This window comes from Tinamus guttatus, unplaced genomic scaffold (assembly GCF_059628265.1).
Source record: "Tinamus guttatus ecotype Peru unplaced genomic scaffold, ASM5962826v1 Tinamus_guttatus_pri_ptg000246l, whole genome shotgun sequence".
Lineage (NCBI taxonomy): Eukaryota > Metazoa > Chordata > Aves > Tinamiformes > Tinamidae > Tinamus > Tinamus guttatus.
In genome coordinates this window covers 8885090-8906682 of record NW_028288780.1, presented here as the reverse complement: position 1 = coordinate 8906682, position 21593 = coordinate 8885090, and the positions used below count along the sequence as shown (strand labels likewise).

At 44.7% G+C, this 21593-nt stretch overlaps 1 protein-coding gene across 1 annotated transcript in view; it reads right to left on the bottom strand.

Annotated features, from left to right (window-relative positions):
* The window catches only part of LOC148594446 (uncharacterized), an 88449-nt gene extending 73581 nt beyond the window's left edge, over positions 1 to 14868 (bottom strand). Inside the window, exons 1-2 of the mRNA XM_088526475.1 lie at positions 14836 to 14868; positions 1719 to 1834 (exon numbers count right to left, since the gene is read on the bottom strand). Of these exons, the coding sequence (XP_088382601.1) occupies positions 1719 to 1834; positions 14836 to 14868 (149 nt within the window). The remainder of the gene's footprint in view (positions 1 to 1718; positions 1835 to 14835) is intronic.
* Between the last annotated feature and the right edge of the window lie 6725 nt (positions 14869 to 21593).

Sequence of the window (21593 nt, the reverse complement as noted above, 5' to 3'; positions counted from 1 at the left end):
TGACAGAAATTCACAAACTGGAGATGAAGAGGTTGCAGATCAGATCAGAGGCAAACAGTGTGGTGAAAGCATTTTAATTTTTACAAGTATATTCAAAAACAACAAACAAGAAAGCCAAACTGTAGTAAGAATTTTTAATTACAGTGTACTCTTCTGACCTCTTTCTTTTTAATGAATACCTGTAACTCCCCTAGAAGTGTTTCACAGCTTCTTACAAAACAATATTTAAACTGTTATTTTAGATAATTTAAAAACATATTAAAAATATTATAGAAAAAAATCACAATCCTCTGAAACAGTATAGTATGGTGGTATTTCTATTAAAATCCTTACTACAGGAAAAAATAAGCAAACAGTAACTGTAGCAGATATGATTTAAATTCAACTGTTTCAACGTCCTGAGAGACTAGAAGTATGTGTTTCATTAAGTGGGAACAGGAGTCCAACCTTCTAACAGAATATACAATATTTGCTTCTAATCTGGATGATTTAAAGATATTTTTCCTTATAAAGTCAAGATATTTATTTTAAATATTTTACAGTGTATAAAAAAGCCTATTGAACTCCTACTTGGGAGTTTCTAGAACATTTTAATCTGTGACTCTCTCCAGACCCTAAAATATTAAGCTAATGACTCTAATGTAGTATTTTTACAGGCACAGGTAGAAAGCATGAATATTTTTAAATACAGAACATGTATAAAACAGACTCTCTGCAAAAGACCAATATACACAGAACATCTGAGGACATAAAGATTTTACAGATGCTCCTAACAAACCTGATGCTTGACATCCCGATTTGCGATACTTAATGCAGTCATACGAAACACAAAGCAATAACAACTTTATGGTATCACATATTTACTTTCATCTGCCCTTCCCTAAGGCACGAGCACTCCCTTAAACACAAAGTTTTGTTTGCATGCAGACAAAACACAAACTCTATTTCACAACCATAAAGGACTGTGATGTCTTTAAACGTTCTCTTCTGTGCTAATGCTCTGCTGCTTCAAACCTCTCAAGACAAGTCAGAAACACTTGCAAGATGACACCCCCCAACGCACAGGCACTTTGGTCTGGCACACAGAACTTCCCAGACCAAAGGGAAAGCTTCTAAGGACTCCTCACTCAAGCACCAACAGCACCTTCGTGCAGCACAGCAACGGGGTTAAATTTACCCCTCTGCCCCCAGTCCCACAGACAGCCTCATCCAGTTGACAAAAACATGTTTTCTTTTTCTTTCAGCTAACGCCCAGGTACCTCTGCTACTTTCAGAAGATACCTGATGTGTCACACATCTGATTTTTAAAGAAACCCCCACAAGTGTTTTGGAAACGTGCAGTCAAGCAGTCCTCTCAGCCATCCCCTCCATTGGTGGTCGCTGGGTAAATACCATATCTTTATTACTGTTGATTTTCCGGGTCTCTGAGATTTCCATTGCCCTAAATTCAGATCCCTGCTCCTGTGCTCAAGGAGTGAAACACACTTAACCTTTCGGGTGCCTTGGGCCGCCGTGCTGTGGAGCGCAATGCCACCTACGCTAAGCCAGAAACTTAACTGTGCTTTGATGCCGACTCTCACAATTTTATGAGCTGATAAATTACAATCTCCCCATTTCAAACCTGGATACGGTTTGCTGTGACAGTTATGGCAGGTCTAAATTTATCAGTCCCTGGGAATGTAAATCTACATCAAAGAGGATGGAAGTTAAGCACTTACCTTTTCAGCGGCACCTTTGTTCGGCAGCCAAGACGCAGAGCGAAAGCCAACGGTGCCTGGCCCACAGTCGCTCCCTGCAGCTGGGGGAGGAGGGAAAAAAGAAGAATAAAATGGGTCTGGATTAGAAAGACAGGAAAAAAAAAAGATCAAAGGGGACTTTATTTCATGTATGGAGATCATTGCACCCAGATTGAGCACACGAGCACTTTTATTCTAAACATGAACTATTCAACAAGACAGCACACACACTACTGTGCCCTGTCAAGAGCCCAACAACTAATATTTTTAAGTCCTCTATACTGGAGCTCAGGCAGAAGTTTAAACCCTTGTAGAGTTTTCACATAGAGAACACGCATAGAAGTGCTGTGTATGTTAAGAAACATAAGTTCTCTTTCTCTTTGTGCAGTCTGAAAAGTGAGGTTCGGTTTGCATGTTTTACAAAGGAATCCGCCCCCACAACTCGCACATTTCCCAAATTCTTTGCATAATCTCCCCAAATCAATCTCAGGGCTGCCTTTGAGCCAACAACAGTGCCAAGCACGGCCTGCGCTTCCCTTCACAAGCCGGGGACTCCGGCAGCGGCTCCGTGCGGTGCTTCCTCCCTCCCACACCTCACAGGCACCACAGAAGACGCAGCGGGCACTAGCAGGGGAGCGGAACACGCTTCACCCTTCCCGCCACGGCGCGAGCCGGACAGACCAGCCCCCCTGCCCTAGACGCGGGTTTGCACCGTGGCGCGGCCTCGCACAGCCGCTCAGCCTCGCAGCTCCCGCACCTGCCTCTGCCCAAGTCCGAACAGAAATAAAACAGCTGCCACCAGAGCCTCTCGGCATCAGCCCCGCTCCCCGGATTTGCTGCTACAGCTTCCGGGCAGTATGGAGCCACGCTGCGCTCCCAAAAGCCACCCCAAAGCCTCTTTCCCCATCTCTTCCCCTTGCACCTATTTACACAGTTCACCTTAATGCTCCTCTTTTAAATATATCTTCTAAAGAAAGAGTCTAGGATTAGCATCTAAACACTCTCCCCCTTCCTCTCTACTTCTGCTACCCAACTGCACTTAACCATCCTGACCTGTTTGCAACCAGGCAGGTTCACAGCAGCAGGAAGCACGAGGGAGGCAAAATTAAGGAGTGAGGAGAGGCTGCCAACCTGCCTTAATACCTCAAAAGCAAACATAAATTAAAAGGGTGACAGAGACTTATTAAATTCTTCCATCATTTTCATCTGGAAGCTGGCTCTTTGATGTAAGACTATTTCCTGAACCTTTCTACCAGTTTATACCGATTTTTCTTCTGTCCCTTCTGCTGGGCAGGCTATCCCATACTTTAAAGTATTTCGCAGTCTCGTTCCCGGGCTTCTAGCTATGCCCCTTTGTACCTCACTGAATTCGATAGCCTCCCTCTCCCAAGCGCTCCTCTCGGCGCTCGCCGGCTGCCCTCGCCTCTCCCAGCCAGGCCTGGGGCCGCCGCGCCGCCAAGGCCGGGACGTTTGCCCAGCGGCCCCGCCGGGCTGCACTCATCCCTCATTCGCCCCTCAGCTCTTCAGGTGGTTACATCTCTCTGGAAACGAGATGTTGGGGCCTGCACGCTTGGCAAGCTGACTCTCACAGTTGTTTAAGAAGGAACTTCCCTATCATGTGGATAGCCGAAAGTCATATTAATTTGTTTCTTGCTGCCAGGATGCATCTGCAAACCCATTAATCTGCTGCACAGCCACCCCCAGGGCTCCCTGTCAGTCCTAGTGCTTTTCCAGCTTCACTCTCAACCTGACACACACACGAACTCCACGTCAACCTCTCTCCTGACTGTGCTAGTCTGCATCCTCTCCATGGCCTCCCTGCAAGACAGAAGCACCCAGTTCTGACACTCTCCTCCTGTTTCTAGTATCCCTAGTTCCTCTGTGTTGCAGTGTCCTCATCTACATTTCACTCACCACCACCACTCAGCATCTCTTATTTGTTTACTTAAAAAAAAACCCAGGTGTAATAAACATGATAAGAAATACACAACATTTCTCAGCAAGATACATTGACACAAGGTCCCCACACGGCTAAAAAATGTTGTGCACTGCTGTGAATGGGTTCACAGCTCTAACTTTCTGTTACAAATTTCCTCCTCTCAGCCTAAATTACCTAATGTAAAAGGACAAGATCACAACAGACAACCTGACACAGCTTAAGCTAAGCATGATACACTGTGAAGCTGACAACAGCACCATCAAAAGAAAATATTTATCTCCCTCCCACATCTCACCCAGCTGCACATTCACTTTGTCAGGACACTTCTGCTCCATCACAGCATATACTGTGGGGAGCCAACTTTTTTTGTTTTAATTCAAAGATGCACACAGTACCATGTACAATGCTACGCAGGGACAAAAGAAGAGTGGGAATGCAGGAGAATTTATGCCACTGAAAAACAACCAGTAGATACTGGTTTTGCAGTTGCAAGTACTACCTCAGCATAGGAAAGTAAACCCGAATTCCTGTGAACTGGAAAGGCTGCAAAAACTCCGAGTCTTCTCGGGAGCAGAAGGAAGGAGAATCATCTTGAGCACATGCACACTGAAGATCTCTGCATAGCTAAGGGGACAAGATGAATTGAACACAAGGTAGATCTGCTAAGGAGCTAAATTCTTTCAAGGATTAAAAATAACCAGGGGCTAAAGGAACACAAGAATGCATTGTTTATTTGAACTTTGCCAAAAGCTTTGGTGAAACCCTTCACAAAGGGCTACTCAAGCCACTGGGAAGGACAAAGTTCTGTCACAAGTAGGAAACCGGCAAAAAGAAACAAAGCAGGAACTCCAATCAGTTCTGAGCGTGGAAGAAGGGTATTTGTGGAGCTCTCAAAGATTAGCATCTATCTTCTTTCAGGCTGTTATTAAATATTTGCAAGAGAAAGCAAACGGTGAAAAAAGTCAACTGCATACAACTTTAAGTGAGGTCGATTAAGTATACAGGAGATGGTGGATTACCCTAAGAGACTGTACCAGAGACAGGCCTTGGACAGATTAGGGCCAGAGCAACAAAGAAAACGACAAGGAAACAAGAAACAGAAAGAGGTCTTTAATTATGAGCTACACATTCCCTGCGGCAACTCTGTAAGAATATATGTCGTGTGTCAGTGCCACTGGATTAGTAGTATTAAACAGTGATTAAAAAGTCAATAAGACAGTTAGGACAAAATAAAACTGACATTATATATATTACCATTATACTTTCACCCTGAATTCTTTCTGTCGACCTTGACTGAAACAGCATAGAGCAGAAAGAAAAATGCTCATGGAAATGTGATGAAAATTATCAGGGCAAAGCACATGCATAAAGTGGAGAGAAGCTCCACACAGTAAGCTCAGTAGCCTTGCAATCACGGAGAACAGGCTCGGAAGGCACTTTCTTCAGATAGCATCAATGACACCTAAGGCATTCCTGACATGCTTGCTGTTATCTTTGCTAAAATCTTCCATGACAGAGCTTCCATCAGCATCCTCGGAAATCCAGCCTACCACCTAACTACTCCTGCTATTCCAAAGTTTGCCCTAATGCCATTTCTGCATTACTTTAATCTTTTACAATTAAAAATTATTTTAAGCCCTTTACTTTTAGTCTTACGCTGCATTAACATGGAGGACAGATTATTCTTTTTCTTTTTACAGCACACTAAGTATATAATTATATGTATCGTTATATATATTTTTACATACATTGATTTATTTAAATGCTCTCCAGACGGAATGACCCTGGCTGTGGTTCCTCCCTAGCAGGTCACGTATCTATTCACGTTGCCGGTGCTTTCTGCCGACCTCTCCCGCTGGTCTCCTCCTTCCCAGAGCCCGGCACGCAGGCGGCCGCGTTCCAGCTGACATCTTTCCAGCACGCAGCAGCGGGAAAGAGTTCCCCGCGTGCGTCACGGGCCGGGATCCTTCACAGGAATTGTTCACATTGTTGACTCATGTTCAGCTTGTGATCCACTCCGAGCCCTGCTGCTTCGCCACGAGCCTGCTACTTGCCGAAGCAAGTTGCCTACTTTAAGTGACAACCACTCGACTTTTAATTTCTCTCTTTTATACATGAAGCAGAGAGGAAAATACAGGGGAGAAGAGCAATGCAATATTGTGAAATATAAGCATGCAATTCATTAAATCCATTTTCAGAGCAATGTTTTAGTAAGAACTAGTATACATATAAAATAAAAGTCATCTTTAGTTACTATAAACACAAAGGAGATTGTTTTCTGCTTTTCGAAGGATAAACGCCATTCTTGTCTGATCCCATTGCTTCCACTGCATTCAGTGGGATGTGTGGGATCTCTTAACTGCTTTTGAAGCTGTCACTCACAATTACATAATTGTCCACTATGTGGATTTTATCACTTCCTCCAAAACATCTGGTCATCAGGTATTACTGGAAACAGAATATCAGTGATACATAGAACACTCTTGTGATTGGACATGGCATTTTTATCTCCTTTTGTTTCTTCTCATATGTGCATTTTATGGCTCAAAGGCCAAAAAAGATGACTGGCTTTTATAATATTAAGAAATAAAGCATGAAAGAAATGACAGAGGGATTTTTTTCTCATATAATTTAATGCATCTACCTATGAGTTCTCAAAGCTGCCGGGCAGCAGTTGTGCCCAGACCCCAAAAATACCACCTTCAGTTAGAACACGAAGCTGTGTTTGTGACCAAATCACTGAGAAAGCATCATAGCATTTTTGTTTCAGCTATACGCTCGTCACTATTTACATTCCAGCACACACCAAGACACTTTAGCCACAATTTGGATTGCCATATATTATGTATCTAGCCAAACACATACAGAAACAATGATTATGTAAACAGATGTATTTGTGTGCTTTTGTATGTCTAATAAAAGACAGTCCAGATCCCACATACTTTTCAAACGAGACAGGGAGAACAGACAGCTGTTAGAAGGGATCTATAATCCTGATTTGACCAAAACAGAAGTGAGGCATCAATGCAAACAAACTGCCCAAGTTCACACGAACAGCAGAGCAAGGGAGCTAATGCAGACTGTCTGCCTCCAGCCGCAGCAAATAAACCCCAGGCCGCCCCCGCTCGCCCTTCCCCGCGGCCACCAGCCAGCGGTGACACCAGTGACACGCGGTGCCCGCACCGGGCGCTCGCTCCCCCGCGGCACCGGCACCGCCGCCGGCCCACGCCGGTGAATGCTACTAGAACAGATCATAACAACTGCTAATAATCACACCTCGAGTTAAAGTACAGCGCTTCTACATGTCGACAAAGCTTAAGAAACAGGATTAACTGAAGAAACCAGCATCAAACCAGCATAGACCCTTGCGTCTTGAATAAAGCATCAAAAGTGAGCATATATTTTCATGAAGAAAATCAGAAACACCGTAGGAAATGATGGAAAAGAGAAGAAGTGAACCAGAAACTAGGTTAGAAAACGACATCCCTCCAGAGTCCAAACAAATCCATTATAAGACACTAGTGGGATGTTAAAAAGCAAGATGTCGAGATGTTTAGCCCTCCTTTAGGCAACACGGTGGTTATGTGCTTAGCGCAGAGCAACGCAGCGCACGGAAACCAAAGACGACCGCGCACTGAAAGGGGGGGCAAAGGCAAGAAAGCGTTTGATCAAAGACACACACAAGGCTACACATTAGGGAAGGTTACAGACGACGGGAGAAGAACTGCTGTGGATTCATTTCAAAGAACAGGAAGCCTCCGTAGAGACGAAAGCATCGGAAAAGAACATGAACGTTACACCGACACAGTTTAGTAAAAAGCCTAATACAGGATTACAGCAAAATCCAACCTGCAACAAGCAAACAAAAGAACAAAGTTGTGCATGGAGGCAAAAAGCGTAAGTATGTAACCAGGTACTTTTGGGACATTTTTTGTCCATTTTATATGAATGACAGGTTTCTAACCACTTCAGGTTAGCAGAAGCACCAACCATGCATGTAAGAGATCAGGTTGCTCCTCACATATCTTTAAGCTGAGGCATATGACAAATTTGTACAGAGGTACTGAAAAACCCCAGGTCTTGTTCTCTCACCCCCAAACAAGAAATATGCCAGTCACGTTACAGATTATGCTTTCTACTGTAATAAAGCAAGTAAACTACTCCCACCATGTGCCATGTGTTTACAGCCAACTCCATTTTTATTGGCGATACAAGTACTTCCAGTCAGAAGGCAACAAAATATCAGTAAAAATTGGCCAGAAAGGGCTAACTGAGGCAATTCATAAGCTCCACCGCATCTGCAGAGCCCTGCAAAAAGAGGGTGCACCATGGGCCCTGCTGCTGCTGCGCGCCCGATCTGCTCTCCACCCTGCTCACCCTCGAGTGCCGTTACAGCTCTACTCCTTCTGCATCTCTCACACACAGCAGTACCAAATGATTTACAGAAGAAAATAAAGGAGTCCTCCCAGTAAAGATAAGCTAATGTACGTGAACAGCTTTGTGCCAACAGGACTTTCTGGCTCATGCCAGAAAGAGAAAGAGGAGAAAACTAACATTGATTGAATACAGAATCCATCCTCTTTATCTAAAATAAGGGCTTGCTCTCCATTAATACAACTAGATGAAGACCAGCTATACAAATAAAATCCCTCATATCAGCTGAGCCTTCATGATTTCTCTGGCATCCCTTAGCCTTCTCCTCGCAGCAGAACTCCCAGGAGGGCCTTTGACATCGGTTTTTCATAGCAAGCCTGGTGCTCAAGTACACTGGCCAGCGATGGGCGGCTGTTTTTATCTTCTACTCTTGGCAAATTACCATTTATAAACAATTAGGTTGGAACTAAAAAAAGGAAAATAAAAAAGCCATCAGACTATAGTCTGAAGGAAGTGCTCCAATAAGCGTTTCCAAGCCCGCGTGGTTTGAGAAGGAGAGGTGTTCTCAGAAAGCAGAGGGGCAGGGGGCTGCCGCGCTGGGTGACCCTTCACGGGTCTCTTGCCCCTTCCCTCACAAAAGGCTCCTTGCTCGACCTTCCTGGGGCACCTCGCTTCGAAGACGAGAAAATAAGTGCACTGCGAACCCTTGGTCCTATTATTACCACTGCTGTTACTATGGGGGCTGAGACTGTCGTCAGCAAACAGGCAGGATATAATTTAATTTTCTTCAAATATTTATTATGCGACAGCATACCCATCTGCTTAACACTCACTATATTTAGTTTCTGTCTTAAAAATCAGAAAGAAAATGCCAACTTCTGCCTCTCACTTGTACTCATCCTTTCCAGCCACACACGCACTAATGCGTGGCCAGTATCAATACCTCCCCAGCACACAAGGAATCACAGGAGAGCAGCTAATGCTGCAGGTTGGATGAGAACAATTCTGAATACAAATTTATTCTCCAAGACACCAAAAACAGAATCTGTGACCAAAGCTAAAATTTTAATTTCATTTTTGAGGACAAAGAACAGGATATGAAGGAAAATGGAGGAAGAGGAACACATAAATGGCAATAGAATCCTGCGCACAACAGCCATATGCTAGAATAGGATAGTTATAAGAATGTTACATATCCACACAAAAAATGCACTCTTTAGCAGCATTAATTTCACTGCAGCACAATACAAAATAAATAATCATTCTTAATAAACAAATGCTATGTAAAATTGCCTTTGGCTTCTGAATGCATTCTGTCAGGAATGGAGATGAGAAGGCTTTTCTCCTCTCATTTTTCTCCCAACAGCACATAAGGAAAATCTTTATCTTACATGGTTCACATCATATCATGGAGACTGAGATGACACAAACCAAGGAGATAGCAGGAAATTTTACCTAATTAATGTATAGCAAGCAAAGTTCTTAATGAGAAAAAAAAACGAAAAAAACAGAAGGCACCATGTTTAGTGTTAGTCTAAGCTGTGCTAAATTCCTCCTTGTGCGCTTCCCCGTTCCCTGCTCTGCAGGGCAAGGGCACGGAGCCAGTCCAGGGCAACCCCGGCTCCGGTAGCCCTGGGATCCTGGCAGCTCCCAGCGCAGCGCAGCTCCGGCCCGGCAGCCGAGCGAGGAGCCTGCCCCGCTTTTCCCACTGCTATTTACAAGCCCGACAGCAACCGGGTCAGCGACACCTCTCGCAGCGGTCGGTACCTCTCACACTGCAATAGGAGAGAGCCCGGAGCTCAGCCCAGAGGAGCTCTAACGTGCAGGTGAAAAGGCAAACGCAGAAGCCAAACGTGCCAACGCCAAGGTTGTGATGCTCCGTTTCTTTCCAACGCACGTTATTGCGGACAAGTCTTCCTCAGTTTTCACATAACCAAAAGAAAACATTAAATAGTGGCACACTGACATCACTAATTAATTTATTGGCATTTTATGTTTGGCTGGCTAGCCAACAGACTTAATAGACTGCAGTATTTTAACCTGCAAGCAAGCAGGTTTGTTGACTTGTCTTTTTGCTCATGAAATGCAAATTCCAAATGCACCAAAGACATGATTTAAAAACAAAACAAAATAAAAAAAACGCTGGGACTAACAAAGGAAAATAAGATCTAAAGATTATCTTTTTGTCTTTTTGGACACCAAGCAAAGAAGCCTCATCACTTGGGAGGAGAGAAATAACGATTACTTTTGCATTTGTGACCATAACCCACCAGTAGCACGCACACAAAGCCTGAGCCAGGGCTGTGTCGTACCGGGCTAGCCCCAAACTGCAGGCGTGACAGAGCAGGACCGGCCACCACAAGGCCTTCCTAGAGGTGCCAGGGACAAGGCAACAGCAACAGGCGCCCAGGGCAGCCCCATCAGCGCCGCTCAACCTGCCCCGACCCGGCCAGCAGGACCCAGGCAGCTCCCTGCGCCCGGAGCCAGGGCTGAGCACTGACAACTGCGGCGGCCGCTCCGGGTTCCGAGCGAGGACAAAGGTTGAGACAAACAGAACATCTCACACACATCAGTCCCAGATGAGATAACACTGGGTTTAAACGGAATATGGTTTGGAGGTTGAAGATGTTATTTGTACGTGGCTCTGGCATGTAGGAGTACAACTAGATGCACTTGAAGATAACCTCAAAAAAATTCTCCATTACTCCTCAATCTCAGCAAAAACTTGTATTTATTTCAAGTACCCTGCCTAAATTACAGAATATGTTTCTACCTAATGTTTTATCCTCAGTGTGATCACCTGAAAATAACACCTTGTTTTGAATGGCACCTTCATAGCTGTTTTATGGTCTGGTAAGAATTATAAACTATTTAAAGCACAAAAATATCATTCTGAATTTAGCCTGAAACCCATATACATCAGTATCCTACCTAATGTCTACCTTGCCTAGTCTCAAATATTTCCAACAGCAGCAGCAGACTGCCTTGAGGACAAATTTGCAGAAAAATCCTCAGGAAATAAGTAGTCCTTCTTAGTCCCTACACTTCAAGATTACCTTAAGATCAAGGAAGGTGTCTGTCCTATCCAAAAGGCTTTAGAAGGTTTTTATTTTTCATTTCCAGGATTTGTCTATATGACAATTACTACTCTCATAACACAGAAATATTACGTCTGAACTCCAATAAATTTTAGCACCAGTGATGCACTGTAGCAATGAATTCCACAAACTAATTGTGCACTGACTGAAATATATTTCCTTTTTGCAGAACTGAATTTGTTACTTTCCAATATCACTGACAGCCTCCCCTTCTGCCAATGGCAAGCCACGTGCTCCTGAATCACTCCTCAAAATGAGGAACTGTCAATAACTCCTTTACAGGGAAACTATTTCATAAATAAAAATAACTCTGCAATGATTGCAAGTCTTGGACATACTGTAATCTGTAGGAATGTTACTGGCGGTGCAGCGACATCGGCACCCGGGAGCGGTTCTGCTGCTTCGCGGTGCTCGGGGCACCCCCAGCACTGCTCTGTGCTGGGCAAGGAGCAGGGCTGGAGCAGCCCCCGGCAGCCCTCGCAGCTCCAGGAGCACAGCCCAGGAACAGCACCTTGGAGGGATCCATTCTGGGTGATCAACAGGATGTCTCCGATATGCCTGATGATATCAGCACTATTTCTGAAATGACAGAAGCTCATGCAATGCCGAGTAACCAAAAACCAGTGACAACATTTTGCTTTCTGACACCTCAGGGAGAGGGTATGACCAAGCACGCTCAACGTGGATGAGCCAAAGACATTCAGATTTGTCATATGCTTGAAGACAAGTGAAGCAGTTGCTATTTTTATGGGTTTTGACATGCTTGTCTAACATTGAGACGTTAAATATGAGCAGTTGTTGAGCTTCTCCTTGTCATAACACGCTGCAAATGAAGGTCCCACTCTCTCATTTGCTCTCTTCAGTAGCAGAGGTGCAAATACTGCCGTAAAGCCACTAGGTCAGCCTGGCAGTCCAAAGAGACATCTACCCGGGAAACACCAGTTTGATAGGTCCTATGGAAAACAGTGGAAACCCACTGACATGAAGATAGGACAAAGACCTACCTTGGGCATAAGCTACTACTTTCCTATTTCTCTCCTGTTGCTGAGGGATTCAATTTAACTATCACAAAGACTAATCTGCATTCTACTCAACTCACCTGTTTTTAATATTTCTGAGACTGGAAAATAAATGAAAACAGTTACTTGTTAATTAGGAAGCCAAAGGGTGAGAAGTAGACACGGCAGGAACCTTCCACTGATGCACGTTATTTAGATGAGATAAAAGGCCGACCACTCTACCAAAAAGCCTCAAGCAAATATAATTCTCCCATTTGATCCAAAAAAAAAAAAACCCAACTCCTAGTACAGATGAACTACCAGAGATTTAAAATGGTTGAATTTAACACTGGCCCCCAGTGAAGAGCTCAACTAGAACCCAACATCTCAAGTTCCCTTTAAAGCCATTCAAAGAGCACTTGTTCACTTCGATTTTTCCTCTTGGTATGGTTTCTCTCTTCTAAGCCTGAACCTTTTCCTAACCATTGTGTTCTTTCTTTAACATGGAAACCATGTATCCACCATTTTTCCCTTTCAGTGTTGCTAACTGATGCAGTGGAACATGACTCACTTCCTTTTTATTTTTATTTTTATTCACTAGCAAAATCTGCGTTGTCTCCCATCCCAGCTCTGTGCTGCAGCACATCCGAAGCCACGTCCCACAGCCATCTCACCCAGCCTTTCCTTTGCCCCTCTGCAGTGAATTTTTACATTACGAGAAAGGCACATAGCCCCAACTTCGCATGCAGGTTGCCAATGGCAATTTTAGAAGACAGCAGCTTTGCAGCAAAACAGGGGTGAAACACAGTTGGTTTGTTTTTAGCACAGAATGAGTGGTCAACTGAGTAGATAAACTCACTGATCTCTTCAGTACCAAGACCTGGATTTGCATTAGGCAATATGGAAAGAAATAGTCTGCTTTAATTATAGTCCCCAGTGAACTGCTGTTTGCACAGATGATCTTTGTTCAGGACTGATTAAAACTGAAATCCCAGCGCGCACGACGGCCGAGCCACATCCGCAGCATTAACACGTATAGGCTACTGCAACAACAGACACCCCGGTCTATGGAGAACACAGCAAGTCTACCAGGAGCCCTCAGTTTTAAACCCTACAAGCCCAGCAGCCATCCTCCAAAAACAAAAGATATTCTGATATTCTTGATGCAGAAAACAGCAATAGAGACTAATTGCTCCCTTTTCTTTGTAATAAAAAAGGAACCTGAACAGGTATTATGACTGAAAAGATCCGGTGGTAACACGCTGCTGTGAGAGAATCAAACCTCTCCAAGCTATAGACTCCGTCCTGAAACTAAAATACTTTATTCAAAATTGCTCAGTGCCTTGCTTTGCCAAAGACTTAGCCATGACAGCTATTATTTCAGAAAACGCTCTAGAGATGCAGCCTTCCTCACACGTGAGACAAACTGGAAGCGATCAAAGTTCTGGGCTGTGTGGATGCGCAGCACATGGATTACGGGAGGGGTTTGACCATGGTTTATCCTGTGATCTGCGGGATCTGCTGCTCTGCTATCAGTATCCTGCCTGTTTCCTCACTCTTTCTGTAATGTCTGTGCCACTGTGTCTTTTTCCTGCCGTTCTTCCCTAAAAGCAGCAGGGAAAAGAAGCTGGCTTGAGAAGGAAAAAGAAAATATCTCCTCTGGAGAGAAGGCTGCCAAAGGAAAGAGGGAATTACTGACTCTTTAATTATATATTAAGTTGTTTCACCATTAATGTCACAGGACATCCCACCCTCAACCTTCCCATTTCCTCTTTTCTTAAAAGCAATTAACTCTTCTGTTTTTTCCTCCTTGTATTCTAGCAAAACTTAGCTAACATTTAAGACAACAAACTAATGCTACTGTCACACAGCGAAGACCAACGGACAAAATGCAGGAAGTAACTCAAGGTATGAAGTTTTGCAACCCATTCCCCAAAGCCAGGGAAAAAAGTATCCTAGCAAACACGGCAAGCTGAGCTTCTAAGTGTTAAATGTTTCAAGGCTTCAAGTTAATTTGCACGTAACACTGCATGTTCTCAATGAGAATATATACAAAATTCTTGCTTAGATCCCATTGCGGGGTTCCAAAAACTCAAACATCAGCAGATGCAAAAAAACAAACAAACAAACAAACAAACCAAACCTTTAGCATGCTTTCTTCTTTACAGCACTTAAAATAAATGCAAGTGGAGATGGAATCTGCCTTCTCTCCTGCCATATGAAGGCTGCAGAGCACAAACTGCAGGAGCAGCGCAGCCCCGGTGACAGCTCCAGCGCTGACCATACCCAGAGAGCAGAGATGTGCAATTCATGGGAAAGCCCAGCTCGCTCCCAGGCTCGGGTAGGCTCATACTGGCTGGGATCTTCAGAGTTTCTAAGCATTAGGCTCCACAACATCTTAACCCTGCAAAAGCTATGTTTTTTCCCTTGGCATCGAATGTCTGAATGAACTTTCATGGGATGGGGAAAAAAAAAAAAAAAGTACTCTGGCTGTGATGCAGTATCAACAGCCACATATTTTATATATATATATGCATATACACTTATATTCTTCTTGATAGCCATAAAAAACCCAAAATAATTGATACCTATTTTCATCACAATTCATATTCATTTCCATATCCCGCCCATCCGCATCAGTGAGAAAAGCTCCAGCCTTGATGCCACGATTCTCTGTGGCAGGCACAAACCTGCTTGCCAAAACGAACGGTGCCAACACTCATTGCGGTGAGGAGCAAAGGGTAAAACCACAGTAGAAAATGCCATCATGGTAAGCACCAGCCCAAAATACCCTCAATGCTGTCACCATCTTCTGATTAAAACAATTGTGACACAGTGCTGAGGCTACCTATAAATTCCACCTCCAGTCTAACAATAAATACTGCAAATACTTGCATCTCTTGCTGAAAAGTAAGCCCAAAGTTTTGCAGGCAAAAGTCCTGCATATCGCATGCTTTGAGAACACACACAGTGCTTTAGGAAATGCTTATCTTTGCTTTCTGTTCGGAAGCAAAGGAAAAAGAAAAGAAGAGAGGGAGCAGAGTACAAAACCCTTTCACAGAGGACAGAATTCCTGCTTTTCCAATCTGCGCCCATGTGTTGGGAGGGTCTTTAGATGAAACCCGAGGCAAACCAGCACGTGCTATTTAATGGTGGCGAGCAGCACGATGGGGTTTGATCAGAGCGGCTCGGAGGGCAGGATGCGGCGCTTGCTGCCAGTCCCTTCAACCTGCTCGAGGTGGAAGTCTCCGCAGGAGCTCGGATCCGCGGCAGCACGGATATCCCGGGGCAATGATCTTCCCCAATACAGTGGCGCTTCGGAGGAAACTCACTCCCAGTGCAGAAGCACAGAGCATGCAAAGCCACGGGATAAACAGCTCTTCTGTACAGAAACAAACCGCATTAGAAAATGTAGCTTTTTATTAGGACTGGCTTTTGGGTCTCCTGCTGACAGCTGACATCCTTCTCCCAAGCAGTGCACTAAAACATCTAATATCTGTAAACTACTTTAGCTCTCATAGTAACAGAGGAAAAACATTATGTTCCCTGTTTAAATAAAGCAATCAAGAAACGCTCTTACACAAATTGCCACGTCAGATCCGCAACTGGTGGCACCTGGTCTGTGATCTCTGGGATGGGGCCTCGTAGCCCCAGCACCATCTTCCAGAAAAATAGCAGCTGGCACACGAAGCTCAGAAATGTCAATATTCATTAAAATTACATTCCAGTTGGAAAATGTTAAAGCAATATGACATTTTCAGAAGCACTGGGCTTTAGAAAAAAAGCAAAGTTAGCTTTCCCCTGAAAAATCCAGATGCGGTTTTGGGGTAGAAGCCAATGCCAGAGGGAGAACAAGGGTCCCCGACGCAGGCGCCCGCAGTCCTCCCCACATATTCCCTTTTTTCACAGACCTGTGTGGATGGTCAAAAGGAACCTGGACCATCTTGAACTGTTAAGTTGATTCACTTCACTGGACTTAGAAGTAGAAAAACCCAGTAAAGGTAACCTTATGACTGCTGGGCTTTTGGAAGGGCTGGGGGCTCTGATGAATGTACTTACTGCTGTAATCTTGAGCCAAATGCCTAAGGGTAACTGCTATTTCAAACCCACTAAAGCCTTGAAAACAGACAATCCATTGTTTAAAGATTTTAAGAAAAAAAAAAAAAAAAGGCTGCAAAGCCTCGGGCAGAGAGAACAGTGAAGCACTAGACAGTAGAGCACTTTGCATTAGTTAGCTGCCCGCATAGTGCTGGGCTCTGCACACTGCTCAAGAAATAGCAGCAATTGGACCTGAGTGTCAAGAAAGGGCCTTTTGGAAAAGGAAAGGAAAGGGGGATTCCTCTGCCCATGGCTCAGGGCTCCCAGATGCACCATATGCCAAAGGTTTCAAGCCTCAGTAGTGATTATCTATGCCCAATATGAGCTACATTAAATGGGCACAGAATTTTTACAGCACTTGGCACTTGCTCTGTGGTAACGAGGCTCCTTTAATAAACGGCCTCAAGCTGAATACTTAAGTATTGCAGCATTCAAAAATCAGCGATCACTCATAACTTTGTGCGGCTCCTACACTTAAAGCCCGATGCTGTTACGCTACCAGGGTAATGGGAACGCTGACCTTGGGCGGGAAGTCTGCCAAACCGAAAAGATGCACTGCAGGACTCGCTCCTCGCCGAGCGGCACCACAGCCGAGCAACCGCGACGAGGGAAGAGCCTCATCTGCTGCTGTCACCTACTGGTTCCCAGAGTTTGCCATTTCCAAAAATAACAATAATTAGCAAACATTTCTAAGAATTTTCATGTGTCATTTCTTCGCTGCTGTTAAAGAAGGTGCTGGGTGACAATGACAGGATAAAAAAGCCTTTGCGCCAATGCCATACCTCCTAACCAGGCTCAGATCAGTACTACCCAAAAATCTTTTCTCTCCTCATTTTATTCTCATATTTCTCAGCCAAGCCTTGCCACAGAGCATAAAAAAATGCCTGAGAAGTCTCCTTACATTCCCAGAAGAAATTTCAGAGCAGTATGCAACCCCTTCCTGTACTTTACATGCAACATTTTCTCTCTTTTCCCCCATGACACTGAAATAAAGCTAGATTTCAAGGTTTCTCTTAAAGTTTTTTTTTTTAAAGATAGAGTATTTTGTTGTAGTAAAGCTAAATTTAAGATGTGTTAGATTAGATGCTAATGTCAGTACAAATAGGGTCATCTTTCTTTGCATCTGGTCACGAGTTCCCCCATCCTCTTCTGCTCATTATGAAAACCCTGACATCTGCACCCAGGAGCTTTCCAGCCACTTCCCCAACTTTGTCAGCAGTTTCACAGCTGAACTGGGTGACAGTCACTGTAAAAGGTCGTGACTGCAATGGAAGATGCAATTTCTCAAGCAGATCCCACAAAGGTTTCAGACATGCCAACACAGGCTGGAAAGCCCGAGGGCCACAGGGCTGCGAAGAGAGCACAAAAGAGTAGAGGTCTCAAAGACTGTTTTCAGAGCGAGTGCCACCAACCCCGTCCTGGCACAGCAAGGACAGGGTCACTAACCCACCAGGCCACGAAGACCAAACAAGCTCTGCAACCCTCAGCAATGCTTTCTCCAGAACAGCACAATGTTCGGAAGGAAAATGGAGTCTTGCATTTCTGTCATTTACACCTCACAGCTGTATGAAGAGGTGCTTAACTTGATGCATTTTTTAAAACTATTGAGTACAGACTACAAGACTATAGGGTTTACAGGCTGCAAGAGCGACCTCGACTCCAAGGCAGACACCGTCTGGGTTTCCCCTGCTCTGCCTGGGAGCGTTGCCTCTTGCTGATCCTCACCCCTGCACAGGATGCATTTCAGGAAGACGTAATTGCAGGAAGGGGAGGGGGCCCGGACGCTCACAGTAATTTCAATCCCCAAAGATTTGTCCAGACTAGTACCATGGGTCAAGACCATCAGCGGTAGGGGGCTGGAAAGAGATGCTGAGGGAAGCAAAGAACCAGCATTTTTTTTTCCTTTTAAGTTACACCAAAAATAAAACCAAGAAGCTTCCTAGAAACATAAATAGCTTGCTGCTGCAACATGTCCCGTCCTTCTGGTAAGCTCCACTGAAATGCAAAGCTAACGCAGTGCTGCTCATCAGAGAGGCTGGAAAGTGCTGGAGAACAGCTCAAAAAATCCGTGCAGCACCTGTGACCTTTGCTCTGCTCTGCAACTTGATTAAAGTGACAGCTTTCCACTTTCCCAGGATGCATCTCCTCTAGAAATGACCATTGCTATAATTTCTTCAATCCTTCCCTTCACAGTAAATGACATAAAAAAAGATATAAGATGATACAAAAATCAGTTTTAATATCAGTTGCATTATCATTGTGCAATTACAAGCAGAAAAGAACGGGAGTCCATGAAGAGATGCAGTTGCTGTATCTCAATTTGCTGGGAGCACTGCTCGTCTGTCACCACGTTGCCCATTTCTGACATCCTTTTGGAGTTTGTTAGTACCACTCTTACTTAAGCCTAACCTAGATAAATTTCACATCTAAATACTTTGCTGGGCTGATTTAAAAAAAAAGGACTTTTCTTTCAATGACATCACGTGGAACTGCACCTTTATGGTGATCATTTAGCAGGCACCTGCATGAGCAGACCTCTCCTCTCCTCAAAAGGAGCAGCCCCAGCACCCCACCGACCGCCACGGCACTCCGTGCTGAGCCCTCACTCGCGTTTGGGCCCGCATGGGGCTCTACTGATTAACTGAAAAATAATCCTCCTTTTTCCCTGCAAAATTTAACATTAGTGTAGCGGGGAAAAAAAAGAAGTTTTTTCTGTTCCCTCTATTCTAATTTTCACATCTGCTTCTGCATCCTGCCTGCTGCGTGGCTGTGTAACTGCTGAGGAGAGCCAGGATGGGATGGGGTTGTTTTTCTCAGTGGTAAACACAAGCCAAGAGAAGTACGTTCGAAGGTCATCTTCACCCGTTCTCATTTAGCAATGGGAAAAAACTGATACACAAACAGGATAACTGTAAAATAGCTGTACAAGCTGCCAAAGAAGCAACTGTAAGAACCTTAAAGAAACATTATACTGACCGTGAACTGCAACTAGGACAAGTGCTGAGCATTACCTTGCTCCTAACCTCTCCACACACACAACACAAGACCAAAAGGGACCTGCAGCTCTGTTTGCACCGCAGGCACAGTGCCATTCGGTGTGCTTGCTGAGGAATTCGTGTCCAAAAGTAATGTCGGGAAAAGCAAACATCAGTATTTTGTCTGGGGCAAAACGTGTTTTCCTGCAGAGAGCTGGGTTTGGATGTCCACACGGACGCAGGCCACGGCAGCGGCCACGTTCCACGCACCACTACATGGTACTGACCTACAGCTGCTAACGCACGGCAGCGCCTCTTCCATGGCCTTGCCCTGGGAGGGAAATGTACTCAGAGCAGGTTTTGATACAAGTGTCCAGACCTGAAATAGGGCAAAAAAAACAAAAATGCCTGAGACCCTGTAGACAAAGCCCAAGTCAGGAGACAGTGACAGATCCCTGCTCGTATGGAAGATGAGTGTGAATCAGCCTGGGTAAAGCACTCGCAGTGTGAGCTGAAGTATCACTGACTGAATCCAAAACATTTAATTAAAAGCGGATAACAACAATGAAATTAAAAGTAACGTAAATCAAAATACATGATTTGTAACTAAAGTAGAGAAAAAGAGTAAGAGCTTAATATTTCTGGGAAGAAGTCTGGACAATAAATTAGAAATGGAGATGAGCCATTTATGCCAGGCCTCAATCTGGAATCAACCCGCCTCTTTGGAGCTTCTGGACTTGGCCAAGATACCACTTCATCCCACTGAAAAGGCAGATTTGATAATGCGGCAGCTCGCAGCGCTGTCCTGGGGGGCTCGGGAAGCGGATGGGGAAGCGCGCCAGCTCCCCGGCTCCCGGCAGCGCTCCTGCCCTCCCGGCACGGCTGCACCCTCACCCCGTGTGAAACCCGGGTCTGCCGCTCCTCGCCCGGCCCCAGCGCTGCCGCTCCCGAGCCGTCCCCACGGCTGCACCGCCGCGCAGGAGGAACGCGTCCAGCACGCAGGTGACAGCAACGCCTTGAGGAGTCAGCCAAGGCGCCAGCCCTTCCTCCAAGGAAACTTCTGCCTTTAATCAGAGGGTGGCACGGATTCCCAAGTCCTGTCGTGCCCCTGGTTCAACCTGGGCCATCAAGTGTTAAGAGGTACTCAACTTGCTATGAAATTACATTATTCCTCTCAAGCAGCCATCTAGAAACAACGCGCCACTAGACTGGTCCACTTAAGCCTGAACTCGTAATTCACTGGAAGATGAAATTTCCAGCTTGTGCAGTCCAAAGCCTGTCTCTTTCCAGGAGAAAGAAAGAAAAGAGATGTGGGACATTAATGGCCTTCCCAAGCCAACTGCCACCTCGACTTATAGGACTTTGACCCCAGCGAAGATCTGTTTATGACCTGGTCTGCGTTGTCTGATAAAAGCAGATGGGGCCAAGTCACAAATGGTCCTGGTTACCAAAAAGGCACAGGGGGACCTGACCACTGAACAATTCAGCCAAACAGCTAAGGGCAAAAAGGCTATCAAAGGTTGTGGAACATGACGTAATATTCAGATTTGCAAATCTCCTGGCCCAAAGAAGGGAAAGGTAGTTATGAGCAGCTGCTTACTCCAGAAGAGATAAATTCATGCAAGTCAGTTATCACTAAAGTTATTAAAAATACTAAAATGAAAGAGGGCCTGGACTAGATACAGATAAATATCACTTTGGGAGCTATTCAACTTACCCACTGTTAGACGTCTGCCCCATTTTCTGCGTTTCCCACATGGGAAATAAACACCACTGGCTTCCTTTATATCCAACGGAAAGGCAAAAAACTACTTCAAGAATGTGATTCTCCTCCCAAACACGGACGCCTGCTTCAGGAGGAGACGACCGTGCCCTGATGCCCCCTCGACGTCCAGGAACACGGAGTGACTACGTTAGATGTGGACACTTCCGCGGCAGACCTTTATGGTCAGTCACACGAGCCCAGCTCTCAAACACGACTGATTTAAACATCTTAAACCCTTTTTCTGTCATGGATTTTCCCATGCTTTCCACAGCACTGAACAGGGCCAGAGAGCTAATGTAAAGTCATTTGAATAAAGAGCTATTAAGACAAAAATAGACATTTATAAAATGTTCTGGGGTTCTTCTAACCTTTTGAAGCAAATATAAAAAAACTCCTCTGCTTTTCTAAATTGATCTCTGTTACTTGGAGTTTATCGCAGCTAGGGCCTGCCATCCCACTGTTTCCTTTGAGGAATTTAAATGAAAGTGATTGAAAATTTAAGAGGGAAGATCCATGCAAACTCTGATTTTACTTCAGAAGTACTGCCAAGCAAATTAGCATTAATTAGGGACAAGCTGAAAGACCACCAAAATATTAGGCTAATGGAATC